This window comes from Drosophila obscura, unplaced genomic scaffold (assembly GCF_018151105.1).
Source record: "Drosophila obscura isolate BZ-5 IFL unplaced genomic scaffold, ASM1815110v1 contig_4, whole genome shotgun sequence".
Taxonomy (NCBI): Eukaryota; Metazoa; Arthropoda; class Insecta; order Diptera; family Drosophilidae; genus Drosophila; species Drosophila obscura.
The window spans coordinates 6,214,204-6,237,363 of NW_024542828.1; the positions used below are offsets into that span (position 1 = coordinate 6,214,204).

The window sequence follows — 23,160 nt, forward strand, 5'->3', positions numbered from 1 at the left end:
AGCAGCAGCAGCCCACCCAAGCGGCAGCTAACGGCGCGGTCTAATTACGCGCTTACCTGCAGCACCCACAGCGCCCACCCACCAACTCCTCATAGGGAGCAGCAGCAGCAGCAGCAGCAAAAGTAAAGTGCGCTAATGGCAATTAGAAGTTTTAGCCCCGCCGATTGCAGTAGTCGAAAAATGAGTGTAACGGCTGCCCGCCCAGAGCTAAGAGGAAAAGTGGAAAAGCTGTGCGAAAAAAGTGGAACCCAAAGCCGAAAGCTGGGTGCCTGGGTGCCTAGGAGCCTGGGGAAAATGCTGCTGCATTATTGAACATTTGGCTAATTGCCGTATAATTATTGCAGTTAAAAAATTTACCAACGATAACAGCTGGCAAGGGCAGGGGCTGGGGCTGGGGCGGGGCGGGGTTGGGCAAGGGCCAAGCGCCAAGCACAAAATCCTTGACCCGTAGGAGCTAACAGCAGGCAGGCAGGGGGCGTGGCCATTGTTACACTTGAATATTCTTGCTGCATTACGTATACGATGCGGCAGGCAGCCACAAAACAGGAGATGCAGCAGTCAGTGCAGGTAGCAGACAGCAGGCAGCAGTCAGTGTCAGAGACAGAGACAGAGATGCATTGCCACATTATGCAGTTGCAGGGGTGGCTGGGATTGCAGCAGGTGGCACTGGCTGCCTCCCATCTAATGCAAATATTATGGCAAAATCTCATAATTAAGATAAGCATATCGGTTGAGTGGTTTTAATGAAAATCAAACAATTGACAAATGCAACAATCACACACAGAGAGAGAAACAGTACGAACGAACGAGAGAGAGAGAGAGAGAGACAGCAAGAGAGAGAATGAAGTGCAGCTAGCGGCCCTCTCCTCTGTACGTATCCTTAGCCTTAATATTTAATTAATACTTAGGCCGTGTTTGCCAAACGTATTGGTTGCTGGCTGTTGCACCATTGGTAGCCATGGCTACCTACCACCCTACCACGGCTGGCTACCTGCATAATTATTTTGGCAGTATTTTGGCCTTAGCTCTCTGGCGCTGGCATCACATTACAATGTCCGAGCACAAGAGGTCTTTGAATGTTGAAACAGAAACAGAAGGCAGCAACAGCAACAGCAGCAGAGCCGCTCCTGCCTCTTCTGCCTCACGTAATGAACTAATGAACCGAAACTCTAATCCATAAAATACATTGAAGGGCTGCTCAAGCTCTCAATGCGTATGTGGCTGGCTGCTGCAGTTACTATATGTGAACGTCTATAGATATCAGGGGGGAAATACACATGTAACGACATCAGGTTTAATAGGACGGCAAATAAAAGAAACGATTTCGGCATAACAAATATGATTAAATATTGATTATTAAATAAATATTAATAATAAATATTAAATAAATCTTAATAATAAATATTAAATAAATATTAATATTAAATATGATTATTAAATAAATATTAAATATTAATATTAAATAAATATTAAATATTAATATTAAATAAATATTAAATATTAATCTTAAATAAATATTAATATTAAATATTAATATATTTAATATTAATATTTAATATTAATATTAAATATTGATTAAATATTTACACTTTTTATTTTATATTTTAAATTTTATTTATACACATGGATATCTATGTATGTATGTATATATTTACTTATATTTCTATTTTTTAAGCTAACGTTTCAATTAGATGTTTATAATTGAAGTTATCAACTGTGGATTAAAATCAACGAAAATAAATAACCCCAAAAATATATAGGAGCTTTGCTTGCATCAAAATATGCAGACAAATAGCATACGACTATTCTCTGCCTTTGCCTGCAAGTCCCTGCCTATTCTTTCATGTCCCAAAATGCCAGAAATTCTTATTAAAATTTACAGTGCAATTCCCCCGACGCTGATCTCACCCTGCGCTTAATACAGATAAACACAATGCTCGATGGGTTGGCTGTTCCTCTGCCTGGCAATCGCTTGCACGCTCGAAAGGCGAAGGAGACGCTGAAAGGGAACTACGCAAAACTGTTGTTGCTGGAATTTACATTGGGTTGCTGCCTGCGACTGATCTGTCGACTTCACGCAGGTAGCAAAGCAAAGCACAAACCCAAAGCTCACAACCCAAAGCTTTTCTGTTGTTGCAGTGCTCTCTCGTGCTCTACAGCAGAACATCGAATGGGAAGTTGAATCTGCAAATGAATGAAGACGCTTTGTCGAAGTGTTCGAAGCAACCCACCCACCCAAGTACCGAGTACCGACTGGGGGCAGTTCTCGTAAATCAAAGTAGCTTTTGCTTCGTTTAACAAATCACATTCGCATCGCAGTTTACTTCTAAAATTCATTCTTAGCTGTTATTTCACTAGAAACACATTTCTCACTTGAGCCACAAACCAAAACTAAAATTTTCTTTTCAAAATGTATGCGGGGTAAGTACACCGCAAGAAAAGCGCCCTAAAGTGCACCCTAAAACGCTCTCTGCCCTTACCTCCCAAGACGTTTCGTCACACGCACGCTGCCGCGGTGCACGCCCTACTTAAATCACATGCTTAGCTGCCAAAAGCCAGTGATGAGGGCCAGACTGATACCGATGCTGAACACATTTCGCTATCTGTGCGCCAAGCCGCCGCCGCCACCGCCGCCGTCAGCTGCAGGCGGTGGAAGCGGAGCCGGAGCAGCAGTCGTTGAGTTGCCGCCGACGGGCATTATCCTGAAGATAATTAAGGCCAGGATTGCGCCAGAGCTTGGCTACGATGATCGCAATATGCGACTGGGACGCATACTCTCGCCCGCTCTGTCGATCTACAAGAAACAGCTGACATCGGTGCTCTCCATCCTGCTGCGCATGTCCGGCTTTGCCATGACGCTGGCCGTTTGGGCACTGGGTCTCACCGGTTTGTTCTCCAAGCGCAGCCTTGCCGAGTGGGCGGAGGAGGTGAAGAAGTGCGAGTGCAGTCCGAACATTGTGAGTGGCGTCAAGTTCGTGATGATCTTTCCGTTCGCCTATCATGTGGTCGCTGGCACGCGTCATTTGATCTGGCATCTGGATATGTTCCTCACCAAGCCGGCGATCTATGCCACTGGCTATGCGGCTGTGCTGTTGACCTTTGTCCTGGCTGCAGGCATGACCCTGCTAAATACCGGTGAGCAGACCCAAAAGGATGTTGTCGACTTGACTGAGGCGGACAAGAAGAATAAGAAGGCGGCTGCCGAAAAGCAGGCAACGGCAGAGGCCAAGGAAAAGGATGAAAAGAAAGCACAGGAGAAATCCAAGGCCAAGAAGCAAGCCCAGGCAAAGGAAGCTGAGGGCAAGGCCAAGGAACCACCAAAGTAGATTTTCTTTTCCTTTTTTTTTTTTTGGGGTTGTTTTTGGAGCCCGGAGATACTTCAAGCAAGCAAATCGAGGAAGTATCTCAATGGTTGTGTTTTAGGGCTTAATTCGCAGATTAAGCCCCCCCCCCCCAAAAAAAATTAATTTTAATAAAATGACATTCTAAATGAATAGTTAATAAAATGTCAGCCTAGATATTTATATATATATTTTTTGTTTTTGCATTTAATTCTGCATTAATTTTGCTGCTCTAAAGCTTAGCCCAACGGCAATCCCAGTGGCTTTTTCTGTATTAAGATATTATGCGTGGCAGAAAGCTGGCTTGGCTTGGCTTGGCTTTCAAGATGGTAATTAAAGGCCATGGAAATGTTGTGGCTTGAGGGGAAAAATATGAATAAGAAACTAGTGCGATGCTTGCACCCTTGGCCAGAGGACACGCCCACCCCATAGGCGTTTTTCCACTCCACTTGACTGTGTCGACAGTCGACGACGCTGTGTTTGTGTGTGTGTGCGTGTGGCAACAATTGTGCTTGTGGCTTTGGCTGCAACTTGGCCAAGTTTTGTGGCCAGCTGCACGCAATGCAACAGCAGCAACAGCCACAGGACCCCATAGTTTAGCCCAAAAATGAGTTCAAGGCTTTTTTGGGGTTTTCCCCCTTTAATTATGAACCACTCAACGCCAGTCAAGTGTGGCTGTTGCCATTATTGTTGCCCCTGCTGCTACACTACACCACTTGCACTCCCGAAACCCCCCCCACCCAAGTTCAAATGGGCGAAAGTTTTCGTTAATTTTTCTCTGTGTTTCTAGAGCAAATGGGATTTTGCGCCGTGCCGTGCTGTGCCATGCCATGCTGCCTGTGGATAGAAATGTTTTGGGGTTTCCGTTCTCGTGGCAAATCTATGCTAGACAGGCCTCATTATGCTGCTAATGGTTTTTGTGCAGCTCAAACTTTTACAGGTAATTATCGACACTTTGCTTTGGGTCCTTGGGTGCTTGGCTGCTTGGGTCCTTCTTCGTCCTGCCATCGCTTTGCTTTGCAGTTGAAAAGTTAAGCACTGCATTAAGGCAGCAGGGGCTGTCTGCCGATTTGTGGAAGATATACAACGCTTTTCTGTCTGTTCTTTGTTCCCTTTTTTGGGGGGTAATTAGGTGTGTTGTGTTTGCTGGCATCTGGCGCCCTAAAAATATGTCGATAACACTGCGTATGCTTGATAAATTTTGTTGTTTCTTTTTTTTTGAGCATTTGCACTCAAGTGTGAAAATAGTTACTGAAAGTTTTTACACAGTGTTTTCATTACTTGAAAAAGCATGAAATTGGTTGAATCGATAGGAGCACAAAACGGATCATAAACTCAGACAACAAAAAATTACAAACAAAAGTAAATTATATATAAATATAATAAATAAATAATAATAATAATAATAAATATAAAAAGTATTTTTAATGCGGCCTATATTTAATCTTAAATTATAAAACAAATTAATTTTTTATATTTAAAATAGATAAAATAATAAACATAAATGAAATAAAATATATTTCATATTTAAATCTCATATAAAAGAAATGTATTATACATTAAATTTGTAGAAAATACTATTAATATGAAAAATATAATATATTATACATTAAATTTGTAGAAAATACTATTAATATGAAAAATATAATATACCTACATATTAAATATAATATACCTACATATTTCATTTTAATAATATTTCGCACAAATTTAATGTATAATATAATAGTAAAATTAAAATATAATATATTTATGTATAATATATTTCTTTTATATGAGATTTAAATATGAAATCTCTTTTAAATTTTTATTTTATTTTATTTTATTTATTTTAAATATAAAAAATATTTCGTGATTACAGATTCAAATCTAGATTCATTTAATTTCATTTTGTTTTCGATTAAAATTCAATTAAATTTCCATTTCCATATATTTTTATCAAATAACCAAATTCGAGTCATTAGCTTTGTGCTGTAATTAACTCTGATAGAGCGCGAAGGAGATTTCTTTGCTATATTTTAATTAAATATTATACTCAAGTATAGCTCAAATTACCTTTCGCTCTAAAGCCTCCCCTCCCTCCCCCACAGTGCTCGCCTGTGACATTCGAATACGAAAGGTATTTGCTCTCCTTCCCTGCCCCAACACGATGGCGAGTCGCCACTAAATTTTTATGCATGTCGCTTAAGTGCTGAGGCAAATAGCCGACTGGCAGCGATTTTAATTGAAAAATATTTACCCCACACACTAAAAGATTTTAGGCTGGGGGTTGGTGAGGGGAAGGGGGTAGCAGCAGCAGCAGCGTGTTTGACATTTTGACGCGGCCGCGACGACCCAATGAACCCATGAAAAACCCACTCCACAGCATTAAATCTCCAATTTCCCCCCAGCAGTACATATACACACTGTTTGGAATTTTCTTTTAGTCAGGGGGTGAGTGGTGTGTGGGGAGGGGGAGGAGGAGGAGGAGGAGGAGGTTTAATTACTGGCTACGTTTTGCTGCTGTGTAAACTTCAATTAATATGCGAATGAAATCCGCTTAAAAACAAAAGGAGACGGGCAGGGAACAGGCAGAAGCAACGCGGAAAATCGGTTGGAAAATGTTGCCAATCAAGAAGGAGCAGGCCAGCCAGCTACCCCCCGCCCCACCATTCATTTTCTCGAGTGATTTGCGACATTTTGTCATTTTTGCTGATGCAAAGCCTTGCCACTCCACCCGCCGCCACCGCCTCGCCACGATACTCACTCGAAGGAACTTCAAGTTAGAGATGGAGACAAGAGCAGAAAATAAGAGGATGGAGACAAGTGGAGACAAGTGGAGAGCGACAGTGGAGACATTCAAGTACACTAATTAAGATCAAACGTTTTTCGAGGGTCCAAATGAGATTTTATTGAAAGATAAACGAACCCCAAAGACCCACCCCAAGACCATCCCAAGACCCACCCGAAGTCCCCACCAAGACCCTCATTCAAACCATTGTTGTATGTGGTATATTCACGAGTATGCCGAGTATATTCGATATTAAAATCGCATAATGAAGTGTCAGCGAAAATGACACAGCCCCACGCTCCCCCTCCCTACCACCACCCCTCCAATCAAGGATTAACGTCAGACTTGGAATGCGCGAGTGTTCAATCAAAACTCTGAAAGTGTCTTTGCCGTCTCTGTCCCACGCGCATTGTTTGTCGCTGTTTTTTGTGAATTCATTTGGCCACAGGCCACAGCCGGCCGAGCCATCAAGAGGTAAAAAAGCGTCTTTAAGTGGGAGATCGACCACCCACCACCACTGCTGCTGCTGCTGCTGCCCTGGAGCTCAGGTCGCGTCGGTAATTAATGAAAAGTAGAAACAGTGGGGACCGTGGGACAGGCTGCGGGAGAGTGTAACTAATTAAAGCCCCTTAATAAAGTTAATGGATTTCATTTGTACTCAGTCCTTGGTCGAGTGTCCAATGAGCTGTGATGAGATCTTTACCCTCTATATTTTAACCTTATTCATTTTCATTTTCTGTTTTTTTTTTTTAATCTCTTTTTACCTTTTTTTTACTTATTTTTCTTTTTTTTTCTTCTTTTATTTCTTCCTTTTTTTCTACTTTTATTTATTTCTTTTTATTCTTTTATTTATTCCTTTTTTTCTTCTTTTATTTATTCCTTATTTTTTCTTGTTTTGTTTTTGGAATTATTTGCCATCGTTTTGCATTTGTATTAAATGAGGTGTGGCCATGGGAATGACAATTAAATGCTCTTGAAAGTCTTGGATTTGGAGCTATGAAGAGAGAGTTTTGTAATTAGGGCAAGCAAAGAAGGAGAAGAGTGGGAGAGAGAAATTAGACCGATAAAACTAGATTCTTGTTTTGTAATTTAAGTGCGGAATAACGCATTGGATAGCGCATTCATAGACACACATTTCTTCCTTTTTTTCTACTTTTATTTATTTCTTTTTATTCTTTTATTTATTCCTTTTTTTTTCTTCTTTTATTTATTCCTTATTTTTTCTTGTTTTGTTTTTGGAATTATTTGCCATCGTTTTGCATTTGTATTAAATGAGGTGTGGCCATGGGAATGACAATTAAATGCTCTTGAAAGTCTTGGATTTGGAGCTATGAAGAGAGAGTTTTGTAATTAGGGCAAGCAAAGAAGGAGAAGAGTGGGAGAGAGAAATTAGACCGATAAAACTAGATTCTTGTTTTGTAATTTAAGTGCGGAATAACGCATTGGATAGCGCATTCATAGACACACACACACACACAGCCTAATATACTCCCAGTGGCAATGGGTACTTCGTTCGTACGATCACCTTAAGGCAGCGCAGTCTGCAGAATGCACAGCTGAACGACTGAACGAAACCACACGAGCAGCAACGCTGTGGAGAGAGAACGAGCCAGCAATAGAACAAAACCAAATGGTTTTCTTTTTGTTGTAGTTGCTTTGCATAAGATTCTAACTGCATAGAATATTAATAATATTAATTAATATTAATATTTATCAAACGACAGATCAGTCGCAGCCAGAAGGTAAGGCAATTAGAGAGGAAAAATTTAAAAACACATTTAAAAAACATTTATAAAACTTGAAAAAATAAAAAAATATATATATATAAAAAAAAGTTAATAACAAATTAAAATAAAAAAAAATATATATAAATGAAAATAATAAATATATATAAATTAAAATAAAAAATATATATAAATTGAAATAATAAATATATATAAATATATTCCAAAAAAAGCAGTAAAAATAACAACAAAAACAAATAAGTTTCACTTGTAGCACTAGGAAAAAATCAAATAAATACAAAAAAAAAATACAATGTAAATTGCAGCCATCATTTTGGCATAGCTTTGCTCTCGCCGTCTCTATGCATGCACGGGGCTTGCATGGCAGCGTAATAGCTCCATCAATAATGCTACTATTTCTCCATTTTTGTTTTCTATTATTTATTATTATTTTCTATTTATAGTAAAGTGCAAATCGACTTATGCAGGGCATTCAAAATTTCACATAGGCCATTAGTGCCCGCTCCTACCTTTCTCCCTTACCCCGCACCTAACTTGTTCATAAATATACATAATTAAATAAACTGTGATTTTGTCCGTTATGTGTGTGTGTGTGTGTGTGTACTTACTCGCAATTTTCATGCTTAATTACAGGCCCAGCGACTGACAAAAGTAATTTGAACGGTGAGTGGACAAACAAAAAAAAAAGTTTCATATGCCATTGCGTAATTTGATGCTTGGAATGTTAATTAAAATGTTCTGTGTACTTTGGATTTTTAATTTATCTAGAATTACGTTGCAGGAAAATCAATACAGGAGCCGCCAAACCACTCTAGTTTTTTTTTCAGCGTCCCCACGGGTTACTTTTCTCACAGTTTTTCCTGCTCTATCAAATATTTGTAGGGCCCCGAAATTTTTGTTTAACACTTTGAAAAATGCATGAGACGACCAATCCGGAATAATAAAAAATCTGTGAATGAAATGTCAGTTTGAGTTTCAGTTTTAGTTATACAATTTTGGCAGGCGAATTCCCTGAAGTTGTTGCCATTGCAACAACTCTAAACGTTTATGGAACCTAGAAACAGTGTCTTTATGGTATACATATGTTGCGTGTGTGTGTCGTGTAGCTACCAAATTTAAACGTACATAAATATATGAAAAGTTAATTTGAAAAAATCTCTCTTTTGACAGGGAACAAAATAAAAATAAAAGTAAGCAGCAGCAAGAGCAGCAGTCAAGGTTGGGCCTTCTACTCTCAGTTCTACTCCCAGTTCTGCTGCTGCTATTTCTTTTTTTTTTTTTTCGCCCCGCTGCTTTGGCTATGGCTATTGCTATTGCTCCTGAAGTCGCAGTCAGTCACTTGCAGGATGCTGTCGTCCTGCAGCTATACATATACATATATACACATGACATGCAGAGCAAACGATGAAAAATGTGCGAGAAAAAAAAAATAAAGAATATACGCGAGAGGGTCCTGCTGTTTCCTGCTGCTGCTGCTGCTGCTCTGGCTGTACTTTCCTGCTCCTTCTGGTACGTTCTGCTCTTGCTTGCTGTTTATATAGACAGCCCCTCCCCTTCGCCCCAGCCACCCTGCTTGCCCTGCGTTCCACGTACGTGTATAAATAACACGGTAACATTTTAAATCAGTCGAGTGACTGCAGGAAAACGCCAAAACGAAAGCTCAAACTGTTCTGTGGTGGTGTTGCCAACTTCTGACATGAGCGCGCCCCAGCACAACCATTTCCTGCTCCCTCACGCTGACATTGATGTGCCAATGGACCAAGGCAGGGCAGGGCAGGGCAGGGTTGGGTGGGGGTGGTGTGTGGTCGGAGGGGTAGGACATAAACCATGTTTGTGTGCGTAACCGCAAAAATTTCATACTTCATACGGTACTGGCTACAGCAGAGCTCCATCTCCTGCTTTGGTTACTGCTGCTGCTCCTCCTGCTGCTCCTCCTGTTGCTCCTCCTGCTGGACATGACGTCCAGGGCTATAAGCAACCCGTGTGTGTGTGTGTGTGTGTGTGTCTCCTTCTTGTGCTTGTCGCTGTCATCTCTCCATCTTTCCATTTCTCATCTTCTGTGCGGGCCAGGCCACATTTCTTCTTCCGCTTCGTTCATATTTTCTGCAAAATTTATGTAATTTTAACCCATTTTTTTTTCGCTGCTGCTGCTGCTGTTGCTGTTGTTGCTGCTGTTATTAAATCTTGTCGCACTTGTAATTGGTTTTTTTAAATTTTAATTAAAAGCCAGAATAAATGATAAGTTTTGGCAAGAGACAGAAGTGAAGGAGGGTATTGGCGGGGAGTGGAGCTTATACATATATGATTTATAACCCTCAACTCTCTTGGGGTGAGGGGGGCCAAAATGTTTGAAATAAATAGTAAACATAAATCAGGTGGGCGGGCGCTTTTACTTTTGCTTTCACTTTTTATTTTATTTATTTTTTGCTGCATTTCTTTCATTGATTTCTGTGTCGTGTTGCCATTGCCTCACTGCCTGCTCATTGCCTGCTGCAGACATAAATCAGTCTCTGGGTCTCTGGCAACCAGCTGCAACCACAAAATGTCAGCCCTTAAAAATGATCTCCACCGGCTGCAGCCTGCCACGACTTTTCCGTTGCCCATTAAGTGGGTTCCCAGGGTCCGCTTCGTGTTCGTTTCAAAAATAATTGTATTAAAGGTACGAAAAATTGCAGGTTATTAAGCAACACACACACACACACACACACACACACACACACACATACACACACAGAGAGAGCTTGAACTGAAGGCCTGATTTTTCGATTCTCCTTTGCTTTTGCTGCTGCTTTTCCTTCTGTCTAATTGAATTTTTCTGCCCAACGCTCATTTATTAATCCGATTTCAATCGGCATAAAAATCCAACCAAAAACACCACAGACACTGGGCGACAGTGGGGTGACACTGGGGGACGCTAGGGGCGCGGGGGAACGCTGGGGGACACTGGAGGCGCACTGCATTTACCATTTACTTCAGCAAATTAATGACATTCATTAGCCCCGCATCTAGATAGACTTCAAATGGGCATTGAAAATGGAACGAAATGGGGGGATATGAAAATGAAAGCTTCAACTGCATATTCTTTAGAATTTCTTTGCGCTGAATCTTTAGTTTTTGGATATTTCTTTTTGGAGCTTAAATTTTGCAAAGTTTAACAGAAGAAGAATCTAAGAGAAATTTAATAGAAACTAAAACGGTTTTGGCACTGAATATACTAAAATATAAATACAAACTTTTTAAAATAAATATTAAATATATTATATTCAATTTATAGGAAATATTTTTAATCTAAATATACAAAAATATTTATTTAAAATTAAACATATATATGTCGGGGGCAGGAAATCTGGGTGCTCTTCCTCCTGCATTGTAGCACTTGAGCGCAGTGAGTCGCGGCTATGTGTTCTCTCCTTCAATTCTGTGACCAAACTGAAAACTCCTCTTCTCGTTTTCTTCTTTTCGCTTACGCAATACATAACACCGTATTGCATCATCCAATTGCTCTCTTTAGCAATTCCCTTTTGATCCTCCTCTCTCTCAGAGGCATCGTACACACAACCGCGCCACACTCGGCTGAGACGACTCTCTCTCTCGTTCTCAAACCTCGCTCTCAGCAACAATGTGAATAGAAGGAACAACGGATTAATTACTGCGTAGTTTCTGTTCTCCTTTATTGACATAGTTTCTTAACTCTATACATTTCTGTTTACATTTTCATCAGTTTTCATACATCTTCATTATACATCTCCGACACGGCCTTCCTGACTATCACACGTCCTCGTGTGCATACTGTAACACTAGGTTGGTATCATTCTTACTTTACTTCTCTTTTCATCTTTCAAGATCATTCAAAAATATAAATCAAACAGCACACAACTTCATATATTGTGTCTTCAAATGTCGGTTTCGCAGGCTTCTTACTTTATCTCTCACAGTGAGTCACATCAAACTCGCAACACCATGTCCGCCGCGCCACACGCCATGTCAGAACACTTCCGGTTCTACACTTGTGCCTTCGACTTGACCTGGATCATCTGTCTTAGTAGCTCGTACTCTTCTGCGCAAACCTGCCCATTTGGCTATTCTCGTAATCAAAACACAGTTACAGGCTCTTGCCGCATCCTTGCGACGCTTTGCACCTCTTGTGCCACGATCTACTCAGATCCAAAGTCCATCACACAACATCACCCATACCTGGCATGAATATTGTTGACTAAGTCTAGCCCCTGCGTTTGATGCTTTCTTCACCTCTCTTAGGTGCGAGAACGGGTCTTACGACCAGAGTCTTTTTCACCTCTGTCGTTTTTCTCAACATTCTCGTCAGAAATCTGCTCATCCGGTAAACTTCGCAAACTCTCGTGCGAATACTTATACGTTCGCTTACTGGTCAATGATTTCAACAGGTATCGATCACCTTCCAGCAACTCCGCAACCACAAAAGGTCCTTTGAATTTAGGATCCAATTTTGTCTGATGACGTTCTTCACTTCTAAGCAAGACATGATCCCCAACCTTGTGTTTTACTATCTTGGCCTTATTCCTATCAACTCGCCCTTTTTCATATTTCGCATTATTTTCCATATTTACTTTGGCTTGAGCTCTTGCCTGCTTACAATCCACTTTAGCTTCATCATTTATAGGCAACAAGCCCATTGGCCTAGCCTCTCTTCCAATCAATAGTTCTAACGGGCTAAATTTCGTTACCCTATTTGTCGTACAATTCATGGCTAACTGAACTTCACATAGTGCATCCTGCCAGGAACGTTCACCTGTCTCTACAGCTGTCAACATACTTTTCATTGTGCTCATGACTCGTTCAACCTGGCCATTGGCCCTACTTGCACCTGTCGCTATCAAATGTAATTCTATCTTATGCATTGAACAGAACTCTCGAAATCGTCCACAAGCGAAACTTCTGCCTTGATCTGCAATGATACGATTAGGTACCCCAAAAAGCGATATGGTCGATTTCACAGCCTTAATACAGTTTTCTGCATCCAAATTCAAAGTATGATATAGGTGAACAAATTTAGTGAACGCATCAATTTGCACTATGACATATTCCTTGGTATCATTTTTACCACTCAGCTTTCCACTTATATCAATATGCACAGTATGCCACGGTATTTCGACTTTCGGAATTGGATGCAATTCCATTTGAATCTTTCCTGATGGAGGCTTTGACAGTTTGCATGTTATGCAGTTCTCTACGAATTTTCGTACATACTTGGACATGTGTTCAAACCAATACTGCTCATAAACCTTATCTAACGTTTTCTGCCACCCCAAATGCATTATCGCCTCATGCACATGATTAACCACTGACCACCTGAAGGCTCTCGGGATTACAGGTAGACAGCGCGTTTTACTATTTCTCTGAATATTCCGATATAGAACTCCTGCTCTTAACTCATATGTTTTCGCCAAATTCTCCTGCGACTCCCCACTATTCAGCTGGGCTACGATTTCGCTTAAACACGAATCGCGCCGCTGCTCAGCTAGAAGCCAGTTGTCCGTCACCTCAGTCAGATCGATGCGGACTTCTGTTGCCCTAATTATGGTATCACGCTCAATGACAATCGGATTTCGAGATAAAAAGTCCACGTGCGCCATGCGACTTCCCTTGCGGTACTCTACAGTGAAATCAAACGACTGTAAATATGCCCACCAGCGGTGTACTCTAGGCATTAGTTCTACTTTAGTACGACTTGCTTTCAACGAATTACAATCCGTAAAGATCACAAACTTTCGACCGTGAAGGTAATGTCGGAAATGTTTTACAGCGTTGTACACTGCCAGGGTCTCTAGTTCGTATGAATGATACCTCGATTCTGGGGGCGATGTACACTTGCTATAGTATTCAACGACTCTACCCTTGCCGTCTATTTTGTGCATGAGTATGGCACCATAGCCATCTGCACTTGCATCCGTATGCAGCTCGATGGGATATTGGGGATCAAAGATAATCAAAACAGGATCATGAGTTAGTACTGAGATAATTTTCTGGCGTATCTCTTCATGCTCAACTTTCCAAACGAAACTATTAATTTTAGAGGTTAACTGATATAAAGGTTTCATCTGTTCAGAAAACTGTGGAACAAACTTACGGAAGTAAGATGCTAAACCTATAAATTGTCTCAATTGTGTAACAGTCTTTGGTTCAGATAGTCCAACCAGAGCTTGTATTTTTCGCGGATTTGGTTCAATACTACCGTCTTTGACCAAGTATCCTAGATATTCTATTTCAGTTTTGAGAAATGAGCATTTTTTTATATTAAAGGAAAATCCTGCTTCCGATAAAGCCTTTAGCACTATTGCCAATCTGTCAAATGCTTCCTCTTTTGACCTCGCGACTATCACTACATCATCAATGTAAACAATTGCATAGGAGTACGCCAAGTCACCCAGTGCTCGCGCTATAGCTCGCTGAAAAATCGAAGAGGCATTTTTTAGTCCAAATGGCATAGATAGAAACTCGTACTGGCCCTCGGGAGTTACAAAGGCGGTTCGCTCTATGGATCCTGCATCTATGGGAATCTGATAAAACCCACTGGCCATGTCTAAGCAAGAAAAGTATTTACCCCCACGCAATCTGTTAACTTGATCTGATATCAACGGCAAAGGGTATTTGTCAGCCACTGTATTTGAATTGAGCTCTCGATAATCAACGCATAAGCGATCACTGCCATCTTTCTTCTTAATTAATAAAATTGGACTAGCGAATGGAGAATTACTTGGACGTATTACATTAGCCGCCAACATTTCCTTGATTTTATCTCTTACTAATTCTTTCTCATCTACACCAAGACGATATGGACGCCTCTGCACAGTCTTGTTGGCGTCTAATAAACGAATTTCTAATTCTCCAGTCGTGACTCGTCTACTCGGCATTCCAACAATGAAATTTTCAGAATACAGATCAAAAATGTTCTTAAGTTTACACTTATCATTATCATTTAAATCAAAATTATCGTCAAATAGCTTATCGTAATTTGTAATGGTTTCATTGGAAATCGCATTAATCTGTTTAGTTTTAAAAATATTAAATTTATCAGCGTCCATCGTTATGCCGAAGCCAAGAGCTAATATTTCACGACCAATCATTATGTCATGTTTCAAATGCTCGTCCATAACTACATTAAACATAATTTCCAGATTAAATTGACAAATTTGTATAGTAGACAGTATTTGTAAATTGCATCGTACAACGTTTTCACCTATTCCTTTCAGAATGACTAAGTTATTAAATCTTTTTCCAGCTAACTTGTCTGCTAACTTTTCCTTGATCAGGGAGCACTCGGCACCCGAATCGAAAAAGAATGGAAAGGGCTCACCAAATTGATATAAGATTCCTTTGGGCTCCAACACTGCACAGACGTCCACTCGCTTCTCGTTCATGCTGCTATTCGATGCCGACGTACCCTTCGTGCATGCAGATGCAATGTGACCGACGTTTCCGCATTTAAAGCAAGTCACTCCAGTCCTGTCTCGTCCCGCCAATGGTTTTCCATACAATTGATTTGACTTTGATTGTTCGGCCTTCCTCTTACGGCATTCCAGCATTTTATGTCCGGGATTCCCACAGTAATGGCACTTCATTGGAGTGTGTGCCTTGAACCTCTTCTTATCAGGACCGATCGAATGGTCTGAAGCCGAATACTCGCTTCGCTTGCTGTATGCAAAGGCTTTCAACTGCTGCTGAAGTTTATTTCTATTCGTTATATTGGTGGTGAAAAGTAGACGTTGCAGTCTGGTGTCGATTTGCGACATGTGTGCCAACACGAAAGACACTGCTATTTCTTCCATGTCCATCGACTTCCATTTGGTCATTAATGACGTCACTAGCCGGCTACCGTATGCAGACAAGCACTCGCCTGTTTTCGGCCGTCCGTTGAGGATGTTCAATAAGACAGCGGCCGGTGTCTCAGCGTCATCGTAGCGGTGAATGAACAATTCTTTGAATTGTAGCCAGGTTATGCCAGCAAAGCTGATCTGAGCAAGCCATTGGGAAGCGCTCCCTTCTAATGCTCCGCTCAGTGACATAACCAGTGCGCTGCCCTCCAGAGGATGCTCCGTCAGGATCATATCAGCTGTTTTGACCCATGCGCTGGCATCAACTTCAGCCGCGTCTGGATTGAACTTTGGCAGTCTCATTGTTTTTTCACTTGATGTAGTTGAAGCAGGCTTTTGCATTGTTTTTATAATTTCTATAAATCTTTGGTTTTGTGCTTCAAGTAAAGATCGCCATTCACTGTCACGTTTCTCCTGGGCCTGAGCCGATCCCACTTCTGATGTCGGGGGCAGGAAATCTGGGTGCTCTTCCTCCTGCATTGTAGCACTTGAGCGCAGTGAGTCGCGGCTATGTGTTCTCTCCTTCAATTCTGTGACCAAACTGAAAACTCCTCTTCTCGTTTTCTTCTTTTCGCTTACGCAATACATAACACCGTATTGCATCATCCAATTGCTCTCTTTAGCAATTCCCTTTTGATCCTCCTCTCTCTCAGAGGCATCGTACACACAACCGCGCCACACTCGGCTGAGACGACTCTCTCTCTCGTTCTCAAACCTCGCTCTCAGCAACAATGTGAATAGAAGGAACAACGGATTAATTACTGCGTAGTTTCTGTTCTCCTTTATTGACATAGTTTCTTAACTCTATACATTTCTGTTTACATTTTCATCAGTTTTCATACATCTTCATTATACATCTCCGACATATATATATATTGTAAATTTTTCAAAACAAGTTTTTATATTATTGGTAAAATGTAAGTAAAAACATTTTGTTACATATTTTAAAATCAATATATTAAATTTAAATTACAAATTTTATAACTGGTAAAATATAAGTGAAAATATTTTTGTATATGTATGTTTTAAAATCAAAATATTAAATTTAAAGTTAAATTACAAATTTTATAACTGATAAAATATAAGTGAAAATATTTTTGTATATGTTTTAAAATCAAAATATTAAATATTAAACTTAATGTTAAATTACATAAATTTTTGAATATTATACTGTACTATATTTATTATTATTTATTTTATTATATTATATTTTATATTAATACTTACGCCCTTTACCACTGTGTAAATTCGTAAAGAAAACTTTTTTTTAGGTATTTTGTATAGTTCTAAAATGTATTACAAGTTCAATATAGATCCAAAAAAGGAAGGATCTATAGAAGTTTGTTCCCCTTTAAGTTTTATTTGATTTTCGTACAGAATTCGACCTCTAGATCTCTGCTGATGAGCATTTTCTGGCATTTTCCTGTCCCTGTCGTTTCCTTTTGACTTTTGTTGTATCTCTCATTTAAATTGGGTCAGCATTTCATCTCTTCTTTTCCTATATCCATTTTAATTAGCATGTTTATTTGACTTTGTTGTGGGGTGTGTAGGAGTGGCAGTTTTCCTGGTGGGTGGCGATGGCCGTGGCACCCCAGGGCACACGTGGCGTATGTGGAATGTGTGTCTATGCGGGAGCAGCTGCTTGTGTGCTTCGAGTGTTGATTAAACAAATTGCAAATGAGTTTTGGGCGGGAGGTACTCCCTCTTCCCTGCCCTCTTTCCTTCCCTGTTCCCTGTTCCCTGCCCTCTTCCTCTTTCTATTGTTTGTAACAAAACAAAGAATTGGCTAAGACATGCACTTGAATAAACTCTTGTGCTAAAACTAAAACAAATATCACGAGAGACAGAGAGAGAGAGAGAGAGAGCGAAAGAGTGGCTGAGGGTGGCAGTGGGAGACAGTTGTGGGGCAGTGGTGGCGCGGCGGCAGAGAGCTGTAGTTAAATGCACAAATAAAAGGCACACACACACATGACACTGGCAGAGTTATTTAAGAAATGCAATTTCAATTAAATATGCAAAATACTCAAAAAGTCTAATTTAGAGAACTCCTCAATGATGCCTGCTGCTGGCTGGCTGGCTGGCTGCTGGCTGCCTGCTGTTGTCTCTTCTGTTGTGTGTGTGTGTGTGTCCTGGCAGTTGAATGGCAGCAACAATGCGAAGGATACTTAAATATTTATATAACTATACCAAGGGGGGTGGAGAGGGCGGTACATGGGAGAAGGGTGGCTTGGGATGCTGCTGCTGCTGCAACAAAAGTTTGTAATCAACAATTTGCATATTTGCTTTGGCAAAAGGCAAAAAACCCTCTCCCCTTTCTCTCTCTCTCCCTCTCTCTCTCCCGCACCTTGCGCGCTTCTACTATTGTTTCTCGCCTTCTCGCAGAATTCTTACTTACGTTCTGATACCCTATTTCGTAGAGGGTCTTTAGGGTTATAGGCAGATATTTTTAGGAGAATATCTGCGAAAAACACAAACAAATGACAGAAATAATAAAAAAGAAAATCATACTAAATTGCTGAATTTCTTAAATATTTATTTATTATTTTAAAATATTAAAAAAAAAACAAATAAAAATAAAAGATATCAGCTTGAATTATTTTATTATTTATTTATTAAGATTAACTTTAATATTTTAATTAACTAATTGTATGGAGCGCTAGCATCGGCGCCTTCGGCTCTGTATGATAGTATTTTATTATTTTATTACCATAGAAATTAAATATCTTTCGAAAAGAAGCGTACAAAATATTGCAAATAATTAAAAAAAAATCAACCTAAAAATATTAATTTGCTTAGCTTATATTCATCTATGTATTACTGTCACATTTCCTGTATTTATATACAATAAGTACAATTATTTTTATATTTATATTATTATTCTGCCATAGAAATAATTGCTCTCGCCCAAGAGTATCTTCAGCTTCGTCTCTGCCCTAAGCCAAAAGATATTCTCTCTCTCTGCTTTTTGTTTTTGCTGTTCTTTATTGTTGTTAACATTTGTTAACGTTGCACAGCTCCCAAAGCTCCACTAGTTGTTGTTGTTTTTGTTGCCACTGTACTTTTCACAGTTGTATTTTTTTCTTTTTTTATGCTTTTTGCACGCTTTTAAGCATTGCACCAGCATGAAACTTACTTCATTTGCGTTTATGTGATTTTCTGCTCTAATAACTTTAAGTAGTGCCTGCTCCCCTCACCCCCTTAAAACCCGCTCTCTCTCCTTACACATACAGAAAAACAACCACATAATAATAATAATAATAATGAAAAAATAAATGAAAACTCTCAGCCGACAATCTGCATAAAACCAACAGCCAAAAAAAATAAACAAAAAAAAAATACCCCCAGCGTCATTTCTTTTTAGTTGTATTTTTGCAGCTTTAATTTTGTTGTATGTTAATTATAAATTGGGGTACAGTTGTGTGCAGGGCTATGCAGTGGAGAGAGAGAGAGACAGAGTCCTCTGGGACAATGTCTAGATTTTCAGCTGCCAGAGACAGCAGCAGCAGCAGCCTCTGCAAACGTTTTTGGGGGCAACTTTAAGCCTTCATTGGCTTTCGGTAGTCACTGCTGTGTGGCAGCACCGTTCATCGTTCAGCGCTCAGCGCTCAGGGCTTAGATGGGGCATTAACAGCAGATACTTGCCACTAAGTAGTAGCAGCAATAGCCACAGCAGCCACAGCAGCCACAGGGCGCCACTAACTTACTCCAGTTTCAGGAGCCAAAAGCCAGGCAGCACCAGAAGCAGCCTGAACCGAGGCCCATTCATTCAGTCGCACGGTCCATTCAGCGTTTGTTGACTGGATAATTATGTTGTGCGTGCAAGATTTATGCCCACAAACCCATGGGGCAATCAGCAGAGAGAGAGAGAGAGAATGGAGTGTGGATCGAAGTTTAGGAGTAGGGCGCGGCATACAAAAACGTAAACCTGCCCAGCAGCCGCTTGCCACTGCCCTGGGCCTTGGGATTAGAAGGTGCAAAGACGCCATTTTCGGACGCTGATGTGGCATGGGAGGGGGGGGAGGAAGCGGCATTCTGCTTATGCTGTTGTTGTTTGGGGCACGCTGCTGATGGCGCTGCTGTTGCATGTGTTGCAAATAAATTGACTGTCTGTGGTGGCGGCCATGGCGATGAGCAAACAAAAGGGCAGGGTCAGGTCCGGGGCACTGCCTTCCCATGGACAGCCACTAAATAAGCAGGATCGTGTAGGTGCAAATGGCTCGTTGTTTCGGCAGCGAATATGTATACGTTCGTGTGTGTGTGTGTGTGTGTGTGTGTGTGTCTGTGGGTTGTGTTTGGTATTCGTAGCCAGGGGCGTAGCCCACAAGGAGCAGTTGGTTGACTCCTACAATGATTTCGCATTCATGGCAGAAGCACCACGACGAGCAGACGAGCTCTCCAGATGAGGCCTTGTTTTGTTTGCTGCGGTTCTTTGCTGCGTAGGTGGGGTGGGGGCTGGGGCTGGTATGGGTTTCGGAGCGATTTGTTGAGTTTGGTTAGCGGTGTAGGTGTAGGTGTAGGACCCATTGCGTAGGTCAAATTGCGTAAAGTTGGGTCTAGGATTTGGACTGAAATGAGAGTAAAGCTAAGTCTGGGTTGGGTCTACTGCTGATAAGAATTCAACGATTTGACGCTTGCGATTCACTGAAGAAATTCCTCCAAAATTATATTATATTATATTTTATAATATTATATTATATATGTCTATAATATATTATTATATTAATTAATGTATTTAGTGTTTAGGAATTCAGCAACAAAAAAATATGTACTTACACAAATGGCAATTTTCTCAGAATTAATTTTTCGTACAAAAAGATATAAAAAAAAAATTTATCATACAAAACGAAATGAAATAGGCGTTCAAACACACATTTTAGACCAAATTTGAGATTTGTTTTTGGATTAATTTTTAATTTTTGAGTAACCTATTTATAGAAAATTTTTTTTATAGAAAGAATGACCTATACTATGGCTATCATAAAAAAAAAAAACCGCATGCACTTTGGTGCACGCTTTGCGGAGATAGCCGCTTACACACCAATTTTTTTTACAAATTTATAGTTTAGATTTAGCGATTAGTTTTTTAATTGAAATATGTGTGCACACAAATAGCAAATCCTCTGTCTTGCCAGTCCCCTACATGTTCGTTTATGTCCCAACAGGCGAGAAACTGTTATCGCAATTTGCAGTGCAGTTCCGCCGAAACTGATCTCACCCTGCGCTCAATACAGATAAAAACACAATGCTCGATGGGTTGGCTGTTCCTCTGCCTGGCAATCGCTTGCACGCTCGCAAGGCGAAGGAGACGCTGAAAAGGAACTATGCAAAACTGTTCTCGCTGCAATTTACATTGGGTTGCTGCCTGCGACTGATCTGTCGGCTTCACGCAGGTAGCAAAGCAGGGCAGAGCACAAACCCAAAGCTCAGCTTTTCTGTTGTTGCATTGCTCTCTCTCTCTCTCTCTCTCGTGCTCTCTACAGCGATGCTCGTGGGTGTGTTGTTCTGCCGCGTTGGTACGTTCTGCGTGCGAGTGAGAACGACGGCATGCAAAACTGTCGAAGCGCTGGCCAAGTGATCGAGCGGAGTACCTCTTATTATGCAGAGTATATTAGGCTATGTTTGGCTATGAATTTCTTTTTTTTTTGATTCGATTTAAAGATATCTTGTGAGCCCCCAGAATAAATCGTTATGTCTACGCCACTGCCAGACAAGTGGGGGTGGGGAAGTCGCTTCCATATTCAATATTGCAGACACAAACAGCCTCAACTCGACTCGACTCGACTCCTGCGCCTCGTCCTGCGCCTCGTTCTGTGCGTGTGCGTGCTTTGAAATTAAATGTCGTTATAAGTAGGCATTTATATACAGCGCAACGCAACGCAAGACATTGCCGCCATCGCCCCCACGACTCCTGTCACATTCCTGCTGCCACATATCCTGCTGCCACATTGTAAGCGCTCTGGCCGGGCATCCTCCAACGGCTAGAAGGGGAGCTGGAACTGGAGCTGGAGTGGGTGGAGTTTGTGTCTTTCAACACACAAAACAAATATTGAATGAGAAATAAACGCAAGCCAAATAATACAGAACCCAAACCCAAACCCAGCAAGAACTTGGAAGATGCTAGAATAAAGCTGACGCTGTCATTATCCCTGGCAAAGACTTTTATCTTTTGCCTTTTGCGAAGCAATTTGTTTTTTTTTTTTCTAAGTAAATTTCGGCACAGAATTTGGCAATCGATGAGCGGAACGTATGTAACTATCAATTTGTGGTGGGGGGAGGGTCAGAGGATGTGCGACTGGTGTGTGTATACCCAAAACTCTTGACACTCATCTAATTATTCTCTCAATTATAAACTGTGTGGCAGGGGGGCAGGGCCGCCATCCTCTGGCTTTGTGCTGCATTCAAAATTAGTGGCATGGTGGCATGCATTAGTGCAGCGGCGTGGCGTCGATGGCAAAGCAAATGATTGTCATTGCAGGGGCGTAACCACACACACACACACACACACACATCCCACACATTGCCACACCCCAATTCGAAATATTCAATGCAATTTCCGCACAAGTTTGCGGCTGCCTTGGTGGCTGCCCCCAAAGTGTGTGCTGCAGCCTGCAGCCTGCCCCTGCAACTGTAATGAGCTTTAATCATAATTGATTTAGTATGTGCCCAGGCGCAACAGAGGAGGCTCGGCTCGGCTCGGCTCGGCTCCAACCTGCCCCACAGTGCCTGTGCCTGCCTGTCATCAATGCCAAGCAATTTATGCGCTGCAATAATCTTGCCAGACAAATTATGACGACAGATCCAAAGGCAGTCAGAGGGAGTCGTGGCGTGGCGTGGCCCTTGACTCTCTCGGAGTTCATTTTTCAAATGGCCCCAAAAAGTTGGCGCCCGCATTTGCAGCTCAACAGCTCGCTTATTGACTTATAGCCAGCTCCAAAAAGTCAGCGTCCCAAAAGCAACAGCAAAAGCAAAAGCAAAAAAAAAAAAATGAAACGAAAGGAAAGGCCCCAAAAGTTTTTGTGCGGAAAGCTGTAGGGGTGCTGGGGAGGGCGGTAGCAGCTGTAGGCGGCGACAAGTAATGCGAGTGTATGCAAATATTTCCAGCATTCAATGGCAAAGTTTTACAATGGCATTGCCACCCCCAACCCCCAACCCCCAACCCCAACCCCTTGTGTTTGGCGAGCGTTGTGTGCATTTAACAACTGTTTAAAATCAATTGCAATATTGATATGGCGGAATAGTGGGATTTGGGATTTGCTGATGGCTTTGCTGATGGATTTGAATTGAAAAGAGAAGAGTTTTTGGCTGGCACGTGGGGGGAAAGAGTGAGACAAGACAAAGAAGAAGAAAGGAGTTTGCAGAGAAAGTTGCAATGGAAAATGGAAAATGGAGGCAAAGAATAAGTCAAATTCGCGAATTTCAAGGTAAAGACTGAAAATTAGAATATAGAGAAATGC

At 41.0% G+C, this 23,160-nt stretch overlaps 1 protein-coding gene across 1 annotated transcript; it reads left to right on the forward strand.

Moving 5' to 3' along the window:
- Nucleotides 1-2,308: 2,308 nt before the first annotated feature.
- Nucleotides 2,309-3,481, forward strand: LOC111065809. The gene is made up of 2 exons (XM_022354231.2): nucleotides 2,309-2,421; nucleotides 2,489-3,481. The coding sequence occupies exons 1-2, from the start codon at nucleotides 2,411-2,413 to the stop codon at nucleotides 3,324-3,326; spliced, it is 849 nt and encodes a 282-aa protein (XP_022209923.2). The 5' UTR covers nucleotides 2,309-2,410; the 3' UTR covers nucleotides 3,327-3,481.
- The last annotated feature ends 19,679 nt before the right edge of the window (nucleotides 3,482-23,160 follow it).